This window comes from Lagenorhynchus albirostris, chromosome 19 (assembly GCF_949774975.1).
Source record: "Lagenorhynchus albirostris chromosome 19, mLagAlb1.1, whole genome shotgun sequence".
NCBI lineage: Eukaryota > Metazoa > Chordata > Mammalia > Artiodactyla > Delphinidae > Lagenorhynchus > Lagenorhynchus albirostris.
The window spans coordinates 32,888,824-32,904,470 of NC_083113.1; the positions used below are offsets into that span (position 1 = coordinate 32,888,824).

The 15,647-nt window shown below is 52.5% G+C and overlaps 1 protein-coding gene across 4 annotated transcripts in view; it reads left to right on the forward strand.

The window, feature by feature from the left end:
- NLRC5 (NLR family CARD domain containing 5) overlaps positions 1-15,647 on the forward strand; it is a 77,408-nt gene that overhangs the window by 36,167 nt on the left and 25,594 nt on the right. For 2 of the 4 annotated variants that reach the window (XM_060132543.1, XM_060132544.1), the window contains 12 exons: positions 306-389; positions 1,618-1,701; positions 2,659-2,748; positions 4,069-4,137; positions 4,928-4,996; positions 5,720-5,803; positions 6,321-6,404; positions 7,124-7,213; positions 9,121-9,165; positions 10,086-10,193; positions 11,081-11,164; positions 13,695-13,778. In XM_060132543.1, the coding sequence (XP_059988526.1) occupies positions 306-389; positions 1,618-1,701; positions 2,659-2,748; positions 4,069-4,137; positions 4,928-4,996; positions 5,720-5,803; positions 6,321-6,404; positions 7,124-7,213; positions 9,121-9,165; positions 10,086-10,193; positions 11,081-11,164; positions 13,695-13,778 (975 nt within the window). The remainder of the gene's footprint in view (positions 1-305; positions 390-1,617; positions 1,702-2,658; positions 2,749-4,068; positions 4,138-4,927; positions 4,997-5,719; positions 5,804-6,320; positions 6,405-7,123; positions 7,214-9,120; positions 9,166-10,085; positions 10,194-11,080; positions 11,165-13,694; positions 13,779-15,647) is intronic. The other 2 variants (XM_060132545.1, XM_060132546.1) reach the window with 1 other exon arrangement.

Genomic DNA, 15,647 nt, shown 5'->3' on the forward strand with positions numbered 1-15,647 from the left:
TTTAATGGGCCCTTGCTCTGTGCTTGGCACTGTAGTATTTTATATCCATTGCCTCACTGTGATTCTTTTGAAAACCCTGCAAAGTACACATTATTCATCCCATTTGGTAGAGGAGAAAACTGAGTCTCAGGTAGGTTAGGTGCCTTATCGCAGGTCACCCAGCTACTGAAAAACAAGGCCAAGATTAGACCCAGGTCTGCCAACCCCCTGGCTGCTGCAGCTCCTTCCTGGTAGCCGCACTCAGAGCTTCAGGAGGCATAGCGTAGCTTCTTACCTTGAGCCTCTCGGCCCTACTCCCACCGCAGGCTCCAGAAGTGTCAGCTCGGGGTCCGTGATGTGGAAGCGCTCCTAGCCCAGCTCCGGGAAGGTCCACACCTGGATGAAGTGGAGTGAGTATGATGGGGAGCGCTGGGACAGGAGACAGAAAGGGAGGGCAGGGCAGCGTAGGCAAGGCCTCAGCTTTGGGTGGGCGGTGTGGGGAAGGGCATGCTGCTTCATTAAGAATTTGGGGGATCAAATCATCCTAACAGCTCCCATTATTTAGCACCCGTCCTGTCCCAGGTGCTTTCACATACATCCTCTCGTTTAATCCTTGTATCTCTATGATGGAAGTACTGTTACTATGTGCATTTTATAGTGGAGGAAATTAAGCCACGGAAGGGTAAATTTGCTCAAGGTCACAAGGCTAGGAAGAGTCTAGGCCAGGGTTCAGGCTCAGACAGTCTGGCTCCTGGCCTCATCCTCACTGAGATCTGCGAAGCAGAAACCTCATCACGTGTAGTCTTGTCTTCCAGACCACAGCCCTCAGGGTCCCCTCACGCTGTCTTCCTCCCAGAGTAACATGAGATGACCTTCTCTTTTTGGGCTGGAGAAATTCCCATGATGTCCAGCTCCTGAGCAGAGCCTTTGAGAGTGGGGTTTGGGGATTGGTGGAGGTCCTGTCATGTCACCGGGAAGGGACCCCTGCCACGGTCATCCGAGGAAATCAAATGGGCATGAAGGTGGGGTGATGAAATGCCATCATGTATTTTGAGTGGCCCCACCCTAGGGCAAGATGGACGGGGTGAGGGTTGCCTTGGTGACCAAAGCTTGAGCCTTGACCTTGTCCCATTGGGAGAACCAAGACAGGATTAGAAGGTGGTTTTTACCCAACTCACATACTTCCACCCACCTCGCCACCACCAAGCCTGTCCCTCCCCCAGTTTTCTCACCAGCAGGCAAGCCTTTCCTGGTCCCCAGACTAGATCAGATTTCCCGATGAGCGTGGAGCTCACCACGAGAAGTAATTATGTAGGTTGCAGCATAAAGAAACAGTTGAGGATGGGGCCTTGAAGTCAGGCTGCCGGAGTTCAAATCCCAGGCCCAACTTTGAGCAAGTGTTTTAACCATCGGTTAACTCATCAGTAAAATGAGGATAATAATAGTGCCTACTTCACAGGGTTGTTATGAGGATTAAATATCCAATAATTGTAAGAGCATCTAGGACAGTGCCAGGCACGTGGTACACAATCTTTCAACGTTCATTATAATTGAGTCTCATTTGTTGGAGGGATGCTTTGACTGTGTGAACGCTGAGGGTTGAGGGGCAGCACAGGACATCAGACCCCTCTGTCTCAGCCTCTCAGGGAACCAGCTGGAAGATGAAGGCTGTCAACTGATGGCGGAGGCTGCACCCCAGCTGCACATCGCCAGGAAGCTGGAGTGAGTCGCCCACCCCACTGTCAACTACCAGGGAGGGCCCAGGAGAGCCCCAGCTGGTCCCCGCCACCCCTGGTCCCCGTGCCCACAGTCACCAGAAACAGTGCTGCTTCACCGGCCAGCTCTGCTTTCTCTCCCAGCTCCAGCGCAGGCGGAGTGGTTCAACCATGCCTTGCATGCCTCTGGCATGAGCTACTTTGTTCCAGTTATTAAAATCCCTTGAACATGTAGAACGTGTTCACCGTACATCAGTAGCTTGTATTCCAGTTTGTCCTGACAACGGCCCCGGGGTGGGGTGGGATGCGGAGTTGCACTGGGGCAGCGCTAGGGTATTGGGTGGATGGGTGCGGGGCTGTTGGAGTGGGAAGTGGTACGGTGGGATATGGTTTTGGGGTGAAGGGGTGGGTCATTGTGGTGGTGGAATGAGAAGAAAGGGTAGTAGGCTATTGGGTGTGCTGTGGTGTTGCACGGTGTGGGCTAGGGGTGCTATTGGGTGGGGGGATATGTTGGGGTCTTAGCGTCAAGTGGGAGTGGGAGTGGGGGAGTGTTGAGGTTAGGGTATCAGTGGTTTGGGGTCTTGGCTTTGCATTTAGACCCTGGCTCTGTCACTCAGTAGCTTTGTGACCCTGGGGAGGTAACTTCCTATCTCTGGGCCTCAGATTCCCCATTGGTAAAATGGGATTAAAATGGTGAGTTTTTTTCAGACCAGAAAACTGAGGATCAGAGAAGCAAAAACAGTGAGTCAGCTCTTACTGCTCCAGCTGGAGGACCTTATTCTCTGTGTGGGGCAAGAGGTCATATGCTTCATGGCTCACCCTTTAAGACGCCCTGGTTAAAGACCCAGGACATTCCACGAGTGACAGCCAGCCAGCTGCTGAGCCAGGAGGAGGCGGCTGGAGCTGTGTGGCGCTGGGGACTCCAGCCGCCTGCTAATGGCCATCTCCCTTCTCCTCTCCGCAGCCTCAGCAGCAATGGGCTTTCTCTGGCCGGGGTGTGCCGTGTGCTGAGTGCAGTGAGCATGTGCCGGACCCTGGCAGAGTTACACGTCAGGTAGGGACTCCCAGTGGACCACCATCACTCACTCTCACCTCTAGCGTGGAGCTCTTAGGCTCTCCTGTCGTTCTCTCTAAGTCCTTGGAATTCTTTCTGGCCCCAGGCCTTTGAGACCTGTAGAAGATGCTAGTGCCCCGCCCAGACCCCCTTTACAGCTGGGTACCCCGTTCCCAGCTGCTGTGGGTGTTGGCTGCGCACAGCTTATACCTCCTCCAGAGAAATGCCCTGGGCCGCTAAGAGCCAGTGATGCCTGGGAGGTTACACACCCCCTTATCCTCCCAGCCAGGAGTGGCCAGTGACAGAGGCAGAGGTGTAACCCTCCGGCCCCCTTACGTCCGGTGAGACAAACTTTTAGTGCTATTGACGTTACCAAGTCCAAGCTCACTCTGCTCGCCGCTCGACAGGCCAATGAATCGGAGACAAGATGTTGAGGCAGATGGAGAAGATGGCAGACTAGTGTCTCCGAGAAACCATCTTATTGGGGTTTGGATGCCAGTTTCTTTTATAGCACAGAGAGGGGGAGGAGATGAGGAAGTAAAAGGGCCATAAGTTTTGCAAATATCCCCTGGAATGGCCAGCCTTGGGGAGGGGGTGTGTTAATTTCTTCTTTCTTGCAGCCAGCCACAGGTGGGCGGGGTCAGGATGCTTCCCTGAACAAAGGCACTTTGGTTTAACATTCAGGCAGAGGGGCAGGGTTCTCCAAGGCAGGCCACTATGTACAGACAGTATCCTTTTAGTGAACAAAAGCAACGAGAAGCAAAGGTTAAAGTAAAAGAAACAGATCCAACAGGTAGTCAGATTTGGCTCTTCTGTGTTTCATTCATGCTTCCTGTGGGATCAGGCTGAGGACCTGCCCTGTTCTGCTTCCCTCGGTCCCTGAGATCAGACCCTCAGTACATCATGTACACAGTGACCAAGTGACTCTGCTTCTAAGGGAACCTGACCTCAGACAGGGCCCAACCTTATTTCTGTAAGTCTCCGCATTCAGTCTGGGCAGCTGAGGACAGATGCTAATTAATGTCAACACAGTCCCCACCCATAGGGGATCTCCTGCTTTAAACACCCCTTAAAGGAGGAAAGAGAGACCAGATTCACCCACGCGGTGGTACTAGGGCCCTTGGTTCACTGTATATAATGATTCAGTAACGGTCCCTAGGGCATTCCAAATGACACTCCATTCACTTCTAGGAATTTATAATGAAGAAATCACGTGACTGTGCAAACACTTTAGAGGTCCCTGGAGGCCAGGCTAGAAATAAGACGTAGCAGCAGCTGGGCCCCCCAGCAGCTGCCTCCTCCCTCCCCTCCTATCTGCAGCCTGCTGCACAAAACTGTGGTCCTCAAGTTTGCCCCAGAGCCGGAGGAGCAGGAGGTGATCCAGAAAAGGTAGGGCCAGGACCGTCCCCTCCTTGACCGCCACCGCTGGACAGTGTAACTCAACAGCCGGGGGGACCTTGACAAATTCACAAAGGCACAAGAAGCCAGCAGGCTTGGCTGGGGATGAAGCCCTAAGGGGAGGCTCAAAGGACAAACTGCCTCCCCATTTCCCAAGTGGTACCTGAAGAGAGCCCTGGGATGCCAGATGCAGACAGCAGGCTGGGGCAGGGGTAGGGTAGCCAGAGAGCTACGCGTGGGAGACGGAGGCCCTTCAGCCTAAACCCAGAGGATAGCCTGGCGTGTAGCTCTGATTCTGGTCAGAACTTCTGGCTCCCTTTGGCACAAGGACCCTTTAGAGGGTGTTTGCCTCCACCAGGGTGCCTTCCTGGATTGCCCCAGGCCAGCACCTGAGCAGAGGCTCAGCCCTTTGCTCCTCAGTGTGCACCTACGATCTCTTCTGTAGGGTCTGAGCTTTAGAAGGCTTGCTTGCAGCTGAGGCTGACATTTTTGAAGGCACTGCTGGTGATGAGATTAATGATCCTAAGAGCCAAGGTTAACTGAGCACTTACTATGCACTAAGCAGGAAACTAAGACAATTCACCTATGTTCTCCCAGTACCAGGCTAAGGGATTTGTCCCAGGTCACACAGCCAGGAAGCCGAGAAGCCCAATTGGAACCAAGGTCTGACTGTCCCCAGGTCTCATATAGGGATTGAATGGTGGGAAATGAGTCTAAGGCTGGAGTCTGAGGCAGTGGCTGAGGTATCTGCTCAGCATGGCCTTGGTGTGTGTCCCTCCAGGGCTGCGTTTCCTGGCAGCCTTACGTTCCAGATGCCCTCCGATCCGCTCCTGTGCGCCCCAAGGATCAGGTACCGTGATGGCCTGCGGGCCCTGAGCATGGTTCCCGCCTCCCCCCTTCCTGGGCACAGAGCCTGTCCCGGGTCCCCAGTGCCAGGTGCCCCCTGGAGGACACAACCTGCTGTCATGTCCTGGTTTTCCTGCCTCCCATCTCCCCTGCCCAGCCCACCCCAGAAGGGGCTCACACGGCAGACCCCCAGTCACCTTCCCTGCCCACGGTTCCCACCCCGCTTAGCTCCCCCGTCCTCCAGTAGCTGAGGGGTTGTGGGAACTCTGGATGGAGAAAATGGGGAGCACGCGGCCCCTTCGTTCCTGATCCTGGGGCCTAGGCCTGGGGACTCAGCTCAACCTCCACAGGGCTCCCATCACAACTCTTCCAGCCTCCTCTCTGATTCTGTCCATCTGAATACCCCTCCCTGTCTGTCTATTCTCCTCTGGCACTCAATTTCTCTCAGTCTCTTTCTGCGTCTGTCTCCTTCCCTCCCTCTCTTATCTCGGTGTCTCTCCATCTTGGTCTGCCCCTCTCTGTGTCTCTGACTCTCTCTGGCTCTTCTCTGCCCATGTGACATCTCACGTGTGCTGTGTGTCGGTCCCTCTTTGCCTGTCCGGGTGCCCGATGCATCCCAGTCCCCTTTCCACAAGCCTCTCTGCCTGTGTTATCTGGGGGTGGGGAGTCCCACTCGCCTCTGTTGAGCTGGGCAGGCGCTGCAGGGTTGTGGTCCTACCCTCCCTAGGCTGACACACTGCGCCTTGCAAGCCCAGCACCTAGAGCACCTCTGCAAAGCCCTGAGAGGAAGTTGCTGCCTCTGTCACCTCGAGTGAGTGGTTGCTGGAAGGCGGGGTGGTGGGGCCCATTAGTGGGTAGGTGTTAGTGTGTTGTGTTTTGTTCTGTGTTTTAAGATTTAGGGTCATCTATTCTTTCCCCGCTGCAATCAGGAACCCCTTAGAGAACCTGGTGAAAGTTGTGACTCTTCCCCCTAAAATACAGGTTCCCCCATATTTGACACTCTCTGAAGCCCAAGCCTAACCCCTCAGGGGTCACAAACCTGAGGATGAGAACCCGAGAGGAGGGACTTCCCTGGAGGTCCAGTGGTTAAGACTCCATGCTTTCAATGCAGGGGGCGCGGGTTGAATCCCTGATTGGGGAACTAAGATCCCACATCCACATGCTGGGAGACCCCAGCTGATCCAGTGCCATGTGCTGAGATCCGGCCTGGCAGCCCAGGACCGCATCCCAGTTTCAGGAGAAGCTGAGTGACTGGGGTGGAGAGGCGAGCTCCTGCTGTCTCCACCCCCGCCCTCTGCTGACCTGTCCTCTCCGCGTGCCCCTCCCAGCTTATCAGGCAATGCTCTCGGGGACAAAGGTGCGGCCCTGCTGGCTCAGCTGCTTCCAGGGCTGGGCGCTCTGCAGTCCTTGAAGTGAGTAGCCCTCTGGGCAAAGCCTCTGAGGTTTGATCTCTGGATGAGAGCATGTGTGTGGGAAGGGGGGAAGGAGATGACGGGGTGGGGGGATATTCTGTGTCCCATCTCACTCCCTCCTGAGGTTATCATAAAGGTTACATCAGACAATGCATGTCAGCCACCGGGGCCAGTCCCTGACACGTGGCCAGTGCCCAGGACAGGGTAGTTACTACTGCGTTTCTCACTAAAATAGACACTGGTCTCTGTGACTCAGCGATCCAGCTGCTGAGTTAAGCCTTCGTTTCTCAAGCCTGTCTCCCTGTCTCTGCACAGGCTCTCTGGGAGGCCCAGGCAGGCGGGGCTGGGAAGTATTACCTGATCAGTATAACAGCTGGCAGCCATTCTGGCCCTGGGGTGGGGGTGGGGGTGGGGGTGGGGGGGTGGGAAGGCCTAGCTGCCATTGCAGGCAAATTTTATGCAAATTGGAGTTCCAATCTCAGCTCTGTCACCAACATGTCTCATAATCTTGGGCAAGACCTTGCTGCTCTCTGGACCTCAGTTTCCCCATCTGTGCAATGGGGAGTTGGCAGAGGTGCTCTGACCATCCGGGGTTCAGTGTGTTCCATCGTCTGGAACAGGGAGGGGGACAGCCCTCCCCTGCCCTGTGCTCTGACCACAAAGAGGGTGTTTTTGAGTCCTGAGTGACTTCTGTCAGCATTATCCCTCTGATTCTCCAGCCTCAGTGAGAACGATTTGTCCCTGGATGCTGTGTTCAGTTTGACCCAGTGCTTCTCTACTCTGCCGTGGCTTTTGCACTTGGACTTCAGGTGAGAGTGTCCCTGGGACCCCCCTCTGCCCCTCATCTGTCCCATTCATGATATAGCATCCTCAGGGCCCTGGTATGATACCAGGTCCAGGGAACATTCAATGAGTGTCTGTGAAATGAATGAATAGATGAATGAGTGAAAAATAGCTCCAGGGACACTCAAATTTCTCCAGATTCACCGCGGGGTACAATCCATCGACTCTCCTGTAGTTACTCTCTGGATTGCCCTGGGAGACTTTTAAGGAAACTGGGAGCTCCCTGGTGGGAGCTTGAGTTCTCAGGGACCCGCCTGAATTGTGGGGTCACTGGAGCTGATGAGAGTGTAGAAGGGAAGGCAGCTAGCCAAGCGGCCCTGGCCAAGGCAAAGCAGATCAGCCATGGTTTCAGGTGAAGTCCACCTAGTCCTCCCCTCCCTGCTTCCAAGAATGGGTGTTACGGTAGCAGACAGACCACGTTCAAACACAGGCTCACCACTTACCTGCTGTGCCGCTTTGAGCACGTCACTGCATCTCTTGATACCTCAGTTTCCTGATCTGTGAAGCAGGGGTAAGAATACTTCCTTAAAACCATAAACAAGATGGAAAGACAACCCTCAGATCAGAATGGGAGAAAATATTTGCAAACGAAACAACTGACAGAGGATTTATCTCCAAAATTTATAAGCAGCTCATGCAGCTCAATATCAAAAAACCAAACAACCCAATCCCAAAATGGGCAGAAGACCTAAATAGACATTTCTCCAAAGAAGATATACAGACTGCCAACAAACACATGAACAGATGCTCAACATCACTAATCATTAGAGAAATGCAAATCAAAACTACAATGAGGTATCACCTCACACCAGTCAGAATGGCCATCATCAAAAAATCTACAAACAGTAAGTGCTGGAGAGGGTATGGAGAAGAGGGTACCCTCTTGCACTGTTGGTGGGAATGTGAATTGATACAGCCACTATGGAGAACAGTATGGAGGTTCCTTAAAAAACTACAAATAGAACTACCATACAACCCAGCAATCCCACTACTGGGCATATACCCTGAGAAAACCATAATTCAAAAAGAGTCATGTACCACAAGGTTCATTGCAGCTCTATGTACAATAGCCAGGACATGGAAGCAACCTAAGTGTCCATCAACAGGTGAATGGATAAAGAAGATGTGGCACATATATACAATGGAATATTACTCAGCCATAAAAAGAAACGAAATTCAGTTATTTGTAATGAGGTGGATGGACCTAGAGACTGTCATACAGAGTGAAGTAAGTCAGAAAGAGAAAAATACTGTATGCTAACATATATATATATATATATATATATATGGAATCTTAAAAAAAAAAAAAAGGTTCTGAAGTACCTAGGGGCAGGACAGGAATAAAGACGCAGTTGTAGAGAATTGGACTTGAGGACACGGGGACCGGGAAGGGTAAGCTGGGACGAAGCGCGAGAGTGGCATGGACATATACACACTACCAAATGTAAAATAGATAGCTAGTGGGAAGCAGCCACGTAGCACAGGGAGATCAGCTCGGTGCTTTGTGTCCACCTAGAGGGGTAGGGTAGGGAGGGTGGGAGGAAGGTTCAAGAGGGAGGGGATATGGGGATATATGTATACATATAGCTGATTCACTTTGTTATACAGCAGAAACTAACACACCATTGTAAAGCAATTATACTCCAATAAAGATGTTAAAAAAAAAAACACTTCCTTACCTCACAATTTTATTGTGAGAATCAAAGGAAATCATATCGGTGGTGTGCTTTGTATGTATATTTATTGTCCTATTTGCTGAGAAAACAGGCCACCATCCAGGTCTTGCTTGACCCAGCCTGTCTGGTCTCTTGCTGCTGCCTGGGAAGGGGCCCCTTGGCCCTTTCTCAGGCTGCCACCTCCTCTCTGCCTGCAGCTCTGAGAGCCAACGCGTCATCCTGAGGGGTGATGGAAGAGACAGGTAAGGAGGGAAAGCTGTGAGGTTGGGGGGCCTCCCCTCTCTCTCTCTGGTCCCCATTTCTTATAGGTGCCCCCAACCCCCAGACCCATGCTAACTGTTAGCCCAGGTCTGGCAGGCTGGAATTAATCACATCTGTAACCCCTCCCCCATGTAAATTTGCAGTAATCAGCTGTTTTCAATCTTTTCTAAGAAGGAGGGCACATGGGAGGGAGGGGCTGACGGGTGATGCTGCAGCAGAGCAGGTGTTAGGAGAGCGGTTGTGTGGGAGGGTAGAGGGGAGCCGCTGTGTTTCTGCCACTGAGGACCTTTGCAGCACTTTGCAGCGTCCTGACTTCATATGAATCCCTGCCCTTTCACACTCTGAGTATCACATTAGAGAAGCCAAGAACCGTTGGTGCTCTGAAAAAGTTTCCACATCTTTGCGGTAAACTAGTTCTCTGCAGGTGTTCCCGGCTGCCCCCTAGTGGAGCCTGGCACCCTGGTTTCACCTGGGCAAAAGCACAGGGCTCCTGAAGCGGGGCCAGCTGGGCAGAGTGCATTTCCAGCTAATGTGTTAGAGAAAAACACTGCTGTAGCAGGTGGGCTGCCTGAAGCCGGGGTGGTATTGCTTGCCGAGCTAGGGTCTCCATTTCTGGGAACTCTCTGGGTTCTTGAAGCCAAAAGAATGGAGGCACAGATAGGTAGATGATACCTACAGCAGTGGTCAGAAAGAGGAGGGGGCTCTGTCCTAGCTCCCCTCGACCTGCTCAGGTGCTGCCCACCTGGACAGGTATAAGCTGCTGGCATCCTCACTCTGGCTTCCCTTCCCTGGGCCTCAGTTGCCCCATCCGTACAGGGAGGGGCTTGACTGTCCCGAGGGCCCCTTCCAGCCCCGACTAATGAGTCTAGCCTTCCAATGTGGATGCTTTGAACTTTCAAAGTGATTTCCCCACTCCTAGGAATCTGTTGCCTGCTGGATCCTTGCCAGAGTTCCAAGCTGGAGCCCAGTTCTTGGGGTTCGGTCAGCGCCGCATCTCCAGGAGCTTCTGGTACCATCTTACCCACTTCTTGTTTAGGGGTAACCACAATGGGGTAAGGGGTGAGGGAGTGGAGAGCCTGGGGGTTGGGAGACAGGGGAAAGAGAGTTTGAGAGAAGGGGGAAGAAGTGTGAGGGCTGGTGACGGGGCTGGTGGCTCCGGCATTCCCCGTAGAGAAGATTCTGCATTGTTTCTTCTGAAGACTTCCCAGCTCTGCCATGAGGGGCTGTGAGACCCTGGCTGGGCCCCTCCCTCTCTGGGGCTTGATTTCCTCACCTAAGAAGAGAGACACGTTAGCTGGGGCCTGAACAGGGTTCTCTGGGGACGGGGTGGGCAGGATCCCAGGCAGGGGGGACAGATCATGCAGAGGCCCAGGGGAGTGAAGCCTTGGCTCTGGGGAAGCATTTCTGTGTGGCTAGAGCTTATTATACAGGGAGAGTGGAGGCGAGTGGAGACATGGGAAAGGCGTTTTGCTTTTAGCCTAAGGGTAATGGGGAGCCACAGAGGGTTTTCAGCACAGGAGAGGCTGGCCAGATTTGTATTTGTTAAAGCTAAGATGCCGGCAGGGTGGAGGATTGCAGGGAGGCAAGAGGGGGAACCCAGGGGATGTTCAAGTGGCCCAGGTGAGTGACAAAGATAGCCTGGATGTAGGCAGGGGCAGTGGGGAGGACTTGGGACTGGACGAGGGCAGCTGGGCGCTCAGGGTCCTTGACTGTTTCTGTCGGAGTGGGGGGACTGGGGGCTGTAAGGGGTGGAGAGTGTGCCCTGTTGGCACTGCAGGGGCTGGCGGCCTGCAGGTTGGGGAGGAGAGTTGTTGGGAGAAGCGGAGAGCCCTTGGGGTTGGACAGGGACCCTGAGCCCTCCCTGACCCCCTCGCCCTGCCCGCTGCCCCTTTTCAGCCTCAGGGAATGTCAGCTGGAACCCTTGAACCTCTCCCGCCTCTGTGAGACTCTGGAGAAGTGCCCGGGGCCTCTGGAAGTCAAGTAAGTACGGAGGACACAGCCGCAGGGGCACAATGTGGGCACCTGCCCAGTGACCTGGGGTGGGGTGTCCTGGTTAGAGACCAGATGAGTCCCTCCTGGTCCCTTCCTGCCAGACCCTGTAGCCCTACGCCATGGGAGTTCCCTAACCCATTGGTGGAAGGCTCCTTGCCTCCCAATGGCTCCAGCTTCAGACACCTCATCCCTCCCACTGAGAGAGGCCGTGCCGGCCCCAGGGCTTCATCTCCCCATCGGCTCAACTCAGGGCACCTGGGAGCCCCCGTCTGCCCCCCTCCACCCCTGGAGCCCCACCCTGGCACTCAGCTGGGACTGCCTCTGTGGCTGGAGCCTGTCATTCTGAAGCCCCTCCTCAGGGCATCCCCCAGCCAGGGTTACCAGCTCACCCCAGAACGCCTGGGTCTGTGACCAGAGACTGGGCTTAGAATCAGGAGTCCTGGCTCAGCCACCAACAAGCTGGGTAACTTTGGGCAAATGGCTTTAACCCCTCAGGCCTCAGCTTTGTCATCTGCAAAGTGGTCGGTCAGACTTTTCTTCCCTCATCCTCGTTGTAATTTTATTACAATAATTACCTTAAAGAAACCCAAGACAAACCTCCCTCATCTAAATAACCCCGTCCCTCATCAACTCAGTGTTGTCATTTGTCCTGGTGACCTTCTCCATTTGCATATACAAGTTTTTTCCTGTTCGAAATCACAGGCCAGCTGCGTTCTGCAGTTTCACTTTACATCGCCCCATATGTGGTTTTCCATTTTGCTACAGTTTTTTTTTTTTTTTTCTTGCTTTCTGGCTCCCGCCTCAATTGCCCTCTGGTCCTTGCAACAAGCTCATTATCCATGTTGACAACTGGGGTGTGTCCTTCCATACCTCTCCCCATGTTCAAACACTTATGGATACGGAGGAAGGTGGTTTTGATGTTAACAGATACAGGATCTTAAGATTTGCAGTGAACTTTTGTCTCATAATAGAACATTGTGGCTTTCCTAGAATATCAGGATGTGTGGAACCAATGAATTTTCAAATAAACCATTTATTTTAGAATAGTTTAAGGCTTGCTTTCAGAAAAGTTGCAAAACTAGCGCAGAGAGTTCCCCCCACACTTGCCCCTGGTTTTTAATACCACTCATCACCATGGTACATGATGTGTACATTTTGGCATTCCAAATGCAAAAATAAAGGTAAAGGTTCTGTTGCTTAAAAAACAAACAAACAAACAAAAAAAAGTGTGTAAACCCCACATTGATCCCAAGCAGAGGCCGTAGCACTGTGTGTATTTGGGGTCCAGTGGAAAGCCACTGGTGTTTGTGGTCAGACCACCCCTCAGTGAACGCCTCTGCTCTGCCTGTGCTCAGAGCCCCAGGCCCAATCCCGGGACAGAGCGAGTAATGCTGAGCCTACAGCCTGGGCCCTGGCAGAGGCTCCTCGCTTCCAGTTCCAGAACCATAGGTGGCCCCTTTTTTTTTTTTTTTTTTTTTTTTTTTTTGGCAGTATGCAGGGCTCTCACTGTTGTGGCCTCTTCCGTTGCGGAGCACAGCCTCCGGATGTGCAGGCTCAGCGGCCATGGCTCACGGGCCCAGCCACTCCGCGGCATGTGGGATTTTCCCAGGCCGGGGCACGAACCCGTGTCTCCTGCATCGGCAGGCGGACTCCCAACCACTGCGCCACCAGGGAAGCCCTAGGTGGCCCCTTTTACTGTTCCCCGCAAGGTGAAGCTGGGTCCCCCTTCAGCCAGACAGTAATGCGATGGAGATGGGCCAGGCTCCTGGCAGCCCCAGTGAGGGGAAAGGGCAGCCTGCAGGGGACAAAGAAACAGGGACAGAGAGAAGGGGCAGCAAAAGGGGAGAAAGGCAGAAGGAAAATACTGTCCAAACGCCTCTGGGGGTCAGGAAGTGGCTCTAGACTCGCAGGGAGGGCTGTATGTAAACCCCAAGGTGCTTAGAGACTCTGGTTGACCCAGTCCTCCAGCCAGAGCAGAGACCAAAGGATGGATATCAGGAGTTTCTCCTGAGTGGACTGGCTTCTGATGAATTATCTAGACAGGTGATCAGCTGGTTGGTCTGGTTTTGATGGGCAGTCAGGGACCCGAGCTACCCTGCATCTCTCCTTTGCTGACCTGTTAACGTGCCTGAGTTGCCACCATTATGTTCACTACTTTGGGTTAAGGCGGCATTCTCTTCTTAACAGGTGTGTTCTCCAGGGTACCAGTCTTCATGGCCCTCAAAATGATAATCCTACTAGTCCGTGCCTTTTGGGGGAAAAATGTCTACTATAGCCCTTTAGAAATTCACAATGCACAAGGGCAGATTAAAGGCTCTGAGAAGTCCTGCAGCAAAGAAAACTAATGGGGCTTAACCCAGCATTTTCCAAGCATATATATGACCTTCCCTTTCCTCCAGCCTCAATGATAACTCAAGGACCCCAGTGTTCAGAGGGGGTGTTTTGGGCAATCCTGGCTTAGGACCCATCTAGCTTTTCCCAAGATTTCCCCACCTCATTCAGATGCTTTGTTTCACAGATTGTCCTGCAAGGTCCTGAGTGACCAGAGCCTGGAGACCCTGCTGCACCACCTACCCCGGCTGCCTGAGCTAAGGCTGCTGCAGTAAGACTGGTTTCCCCATTTCACTGTGCAGGGCTGAGGCTCTTGCATCGCAAAGCCATCCCCTTCTGCACCCTCCCCGCTTCTCTTGGGCTGCTTCATCATTTTACCTGGCACAACTGGGAGCTCAAGTCTGCTTCCAGCTCTTCCCTAATACCTTGTCAACCTCAGGGGGAGTTATTTGACCCCTCTACGCCTCAGTTTCCTTATCTGACAAATGGGACTAATATTCTTCAACCCTTCCCCCAGGGTTGGGATTCAAACAAGATAGTTGCTCTAAAAGCACCGTGAAGAATGGAAGGCCTCTGACAAATGGGCCATCATTCTTCTCTCCACCCACAGAAAGGTCACCTACTCCTATAAAGAGACTGTAGTTGTAGGTCATGTATATATCACACACCAGTTGGGTTTTTTTTGTAATTTATATATATATATATATATATATATATATATATATATATGTATTTTTATTTTTTTTGGCTGCATTGGGTCTTCATTGCTGAGCACGGGCTTTCTCTAGTTGTGGCAAGTGGGGACTACTCTTCATTGGGGTGCACGGGCTTCTCACTGCGGTGGCTTCTCTCGTTGCGGAGCACGGGCTCTAGGCACATGGGCTTCAGTAGTCGTGGCACGCAGGCTCTAGAGCAAGGCTCAGTAGTCGTGGCTCGCAGGCTCTAGAGCACAGGCTCAGTAGTTGTGGCGCACAGGATTAGTTGCTCCACAGCATGTGGGATCTTCCCAGACCAGGGCTCGAACCCGTGTCGCCTGCATTGGCAGGCAGATTCTTAGCCACTGCACCACCAGGGAAGCCCCCACTCACCAGTTTTTAAAGGTCACCATCTAATTCTGTAAAAGGGGAATTTAAGCAGCATCCCCAAAGTATTTAAAACTCTATTTTCTAATTTCAGCTCAGACTGGTTAGAATTTAAAAAAGGATTTACTTTAAATATTTTTCCAACGGGGCAAGAGCAGCTACAGCTGATATGGAAAAATACAACAGAAAATTAAATCATACCATTAAAAACAGCAATATAAGTACTCCTGCTAAGGATCTCTGGGACACCTGAGACAGCTGACATCACATCCAGGATCTCACTTATCCCTGAGTCCTTTTGGGAGGGGAGGGAGGAGATGTGTGACTTCCCAGAGGTGGGCAAGTGTGGCAGAGCCCATGTCAAACTACAGAATCCACTGTGGTCCCACCCTGACAGGAAAGGACGGATCAGGAAGGGTTCCTTTGGACACAGAAGTTGTGGGCTAACATGAATAGATAGGAAACCTCAGACCAGAGAGGGACTTCTCTATGCCCGAGTCACACAGCATCAGCCCCCAACTCCTCATCTGTCTTTGGAATGAGGTAGCCGGCCTGACGGTCACCAGTGCTTAAGCTTTGTATTGGGTTGGTCAAAAAATTCATTTGAGTTTTCCTATAGTATCTTACTGAAAAACCCAAACAAACTTTTTGGCCAACCCAGTATTATTCAGTCCATACTGTTTGTGCACTGCTGTGGACCAGGCACTGCTTGGGGTGCTGGAGACACAGCTGAGAGAGGAAAAAAAAAAGACGAGGTCCTTATCTTCTTGGAGCTTACGTGTAGTAGAGGGAGCTGGTCAACAAGCTTACGTGTAGTAGAGGGAGCTGGTCAACAAGCAAAGTGAAAGCAAATAAGATGAATTCAGAGAGTGATAAAGTATTTTTCTAGAGAATGTGGTAAGGAGTGATTGTGGAGGTGATTTAGACAATGGCAGGGGTGGTCAGGGAACGCCTCTGAGGAGGGATGCTGGGGTGCTACCTGAAGGAAGAGAGGGAGCCAGCCTTTTGAAAAGCAGGGAACAGCATTCCAAGGAGATGGAACAGCATGCATGAGGCCC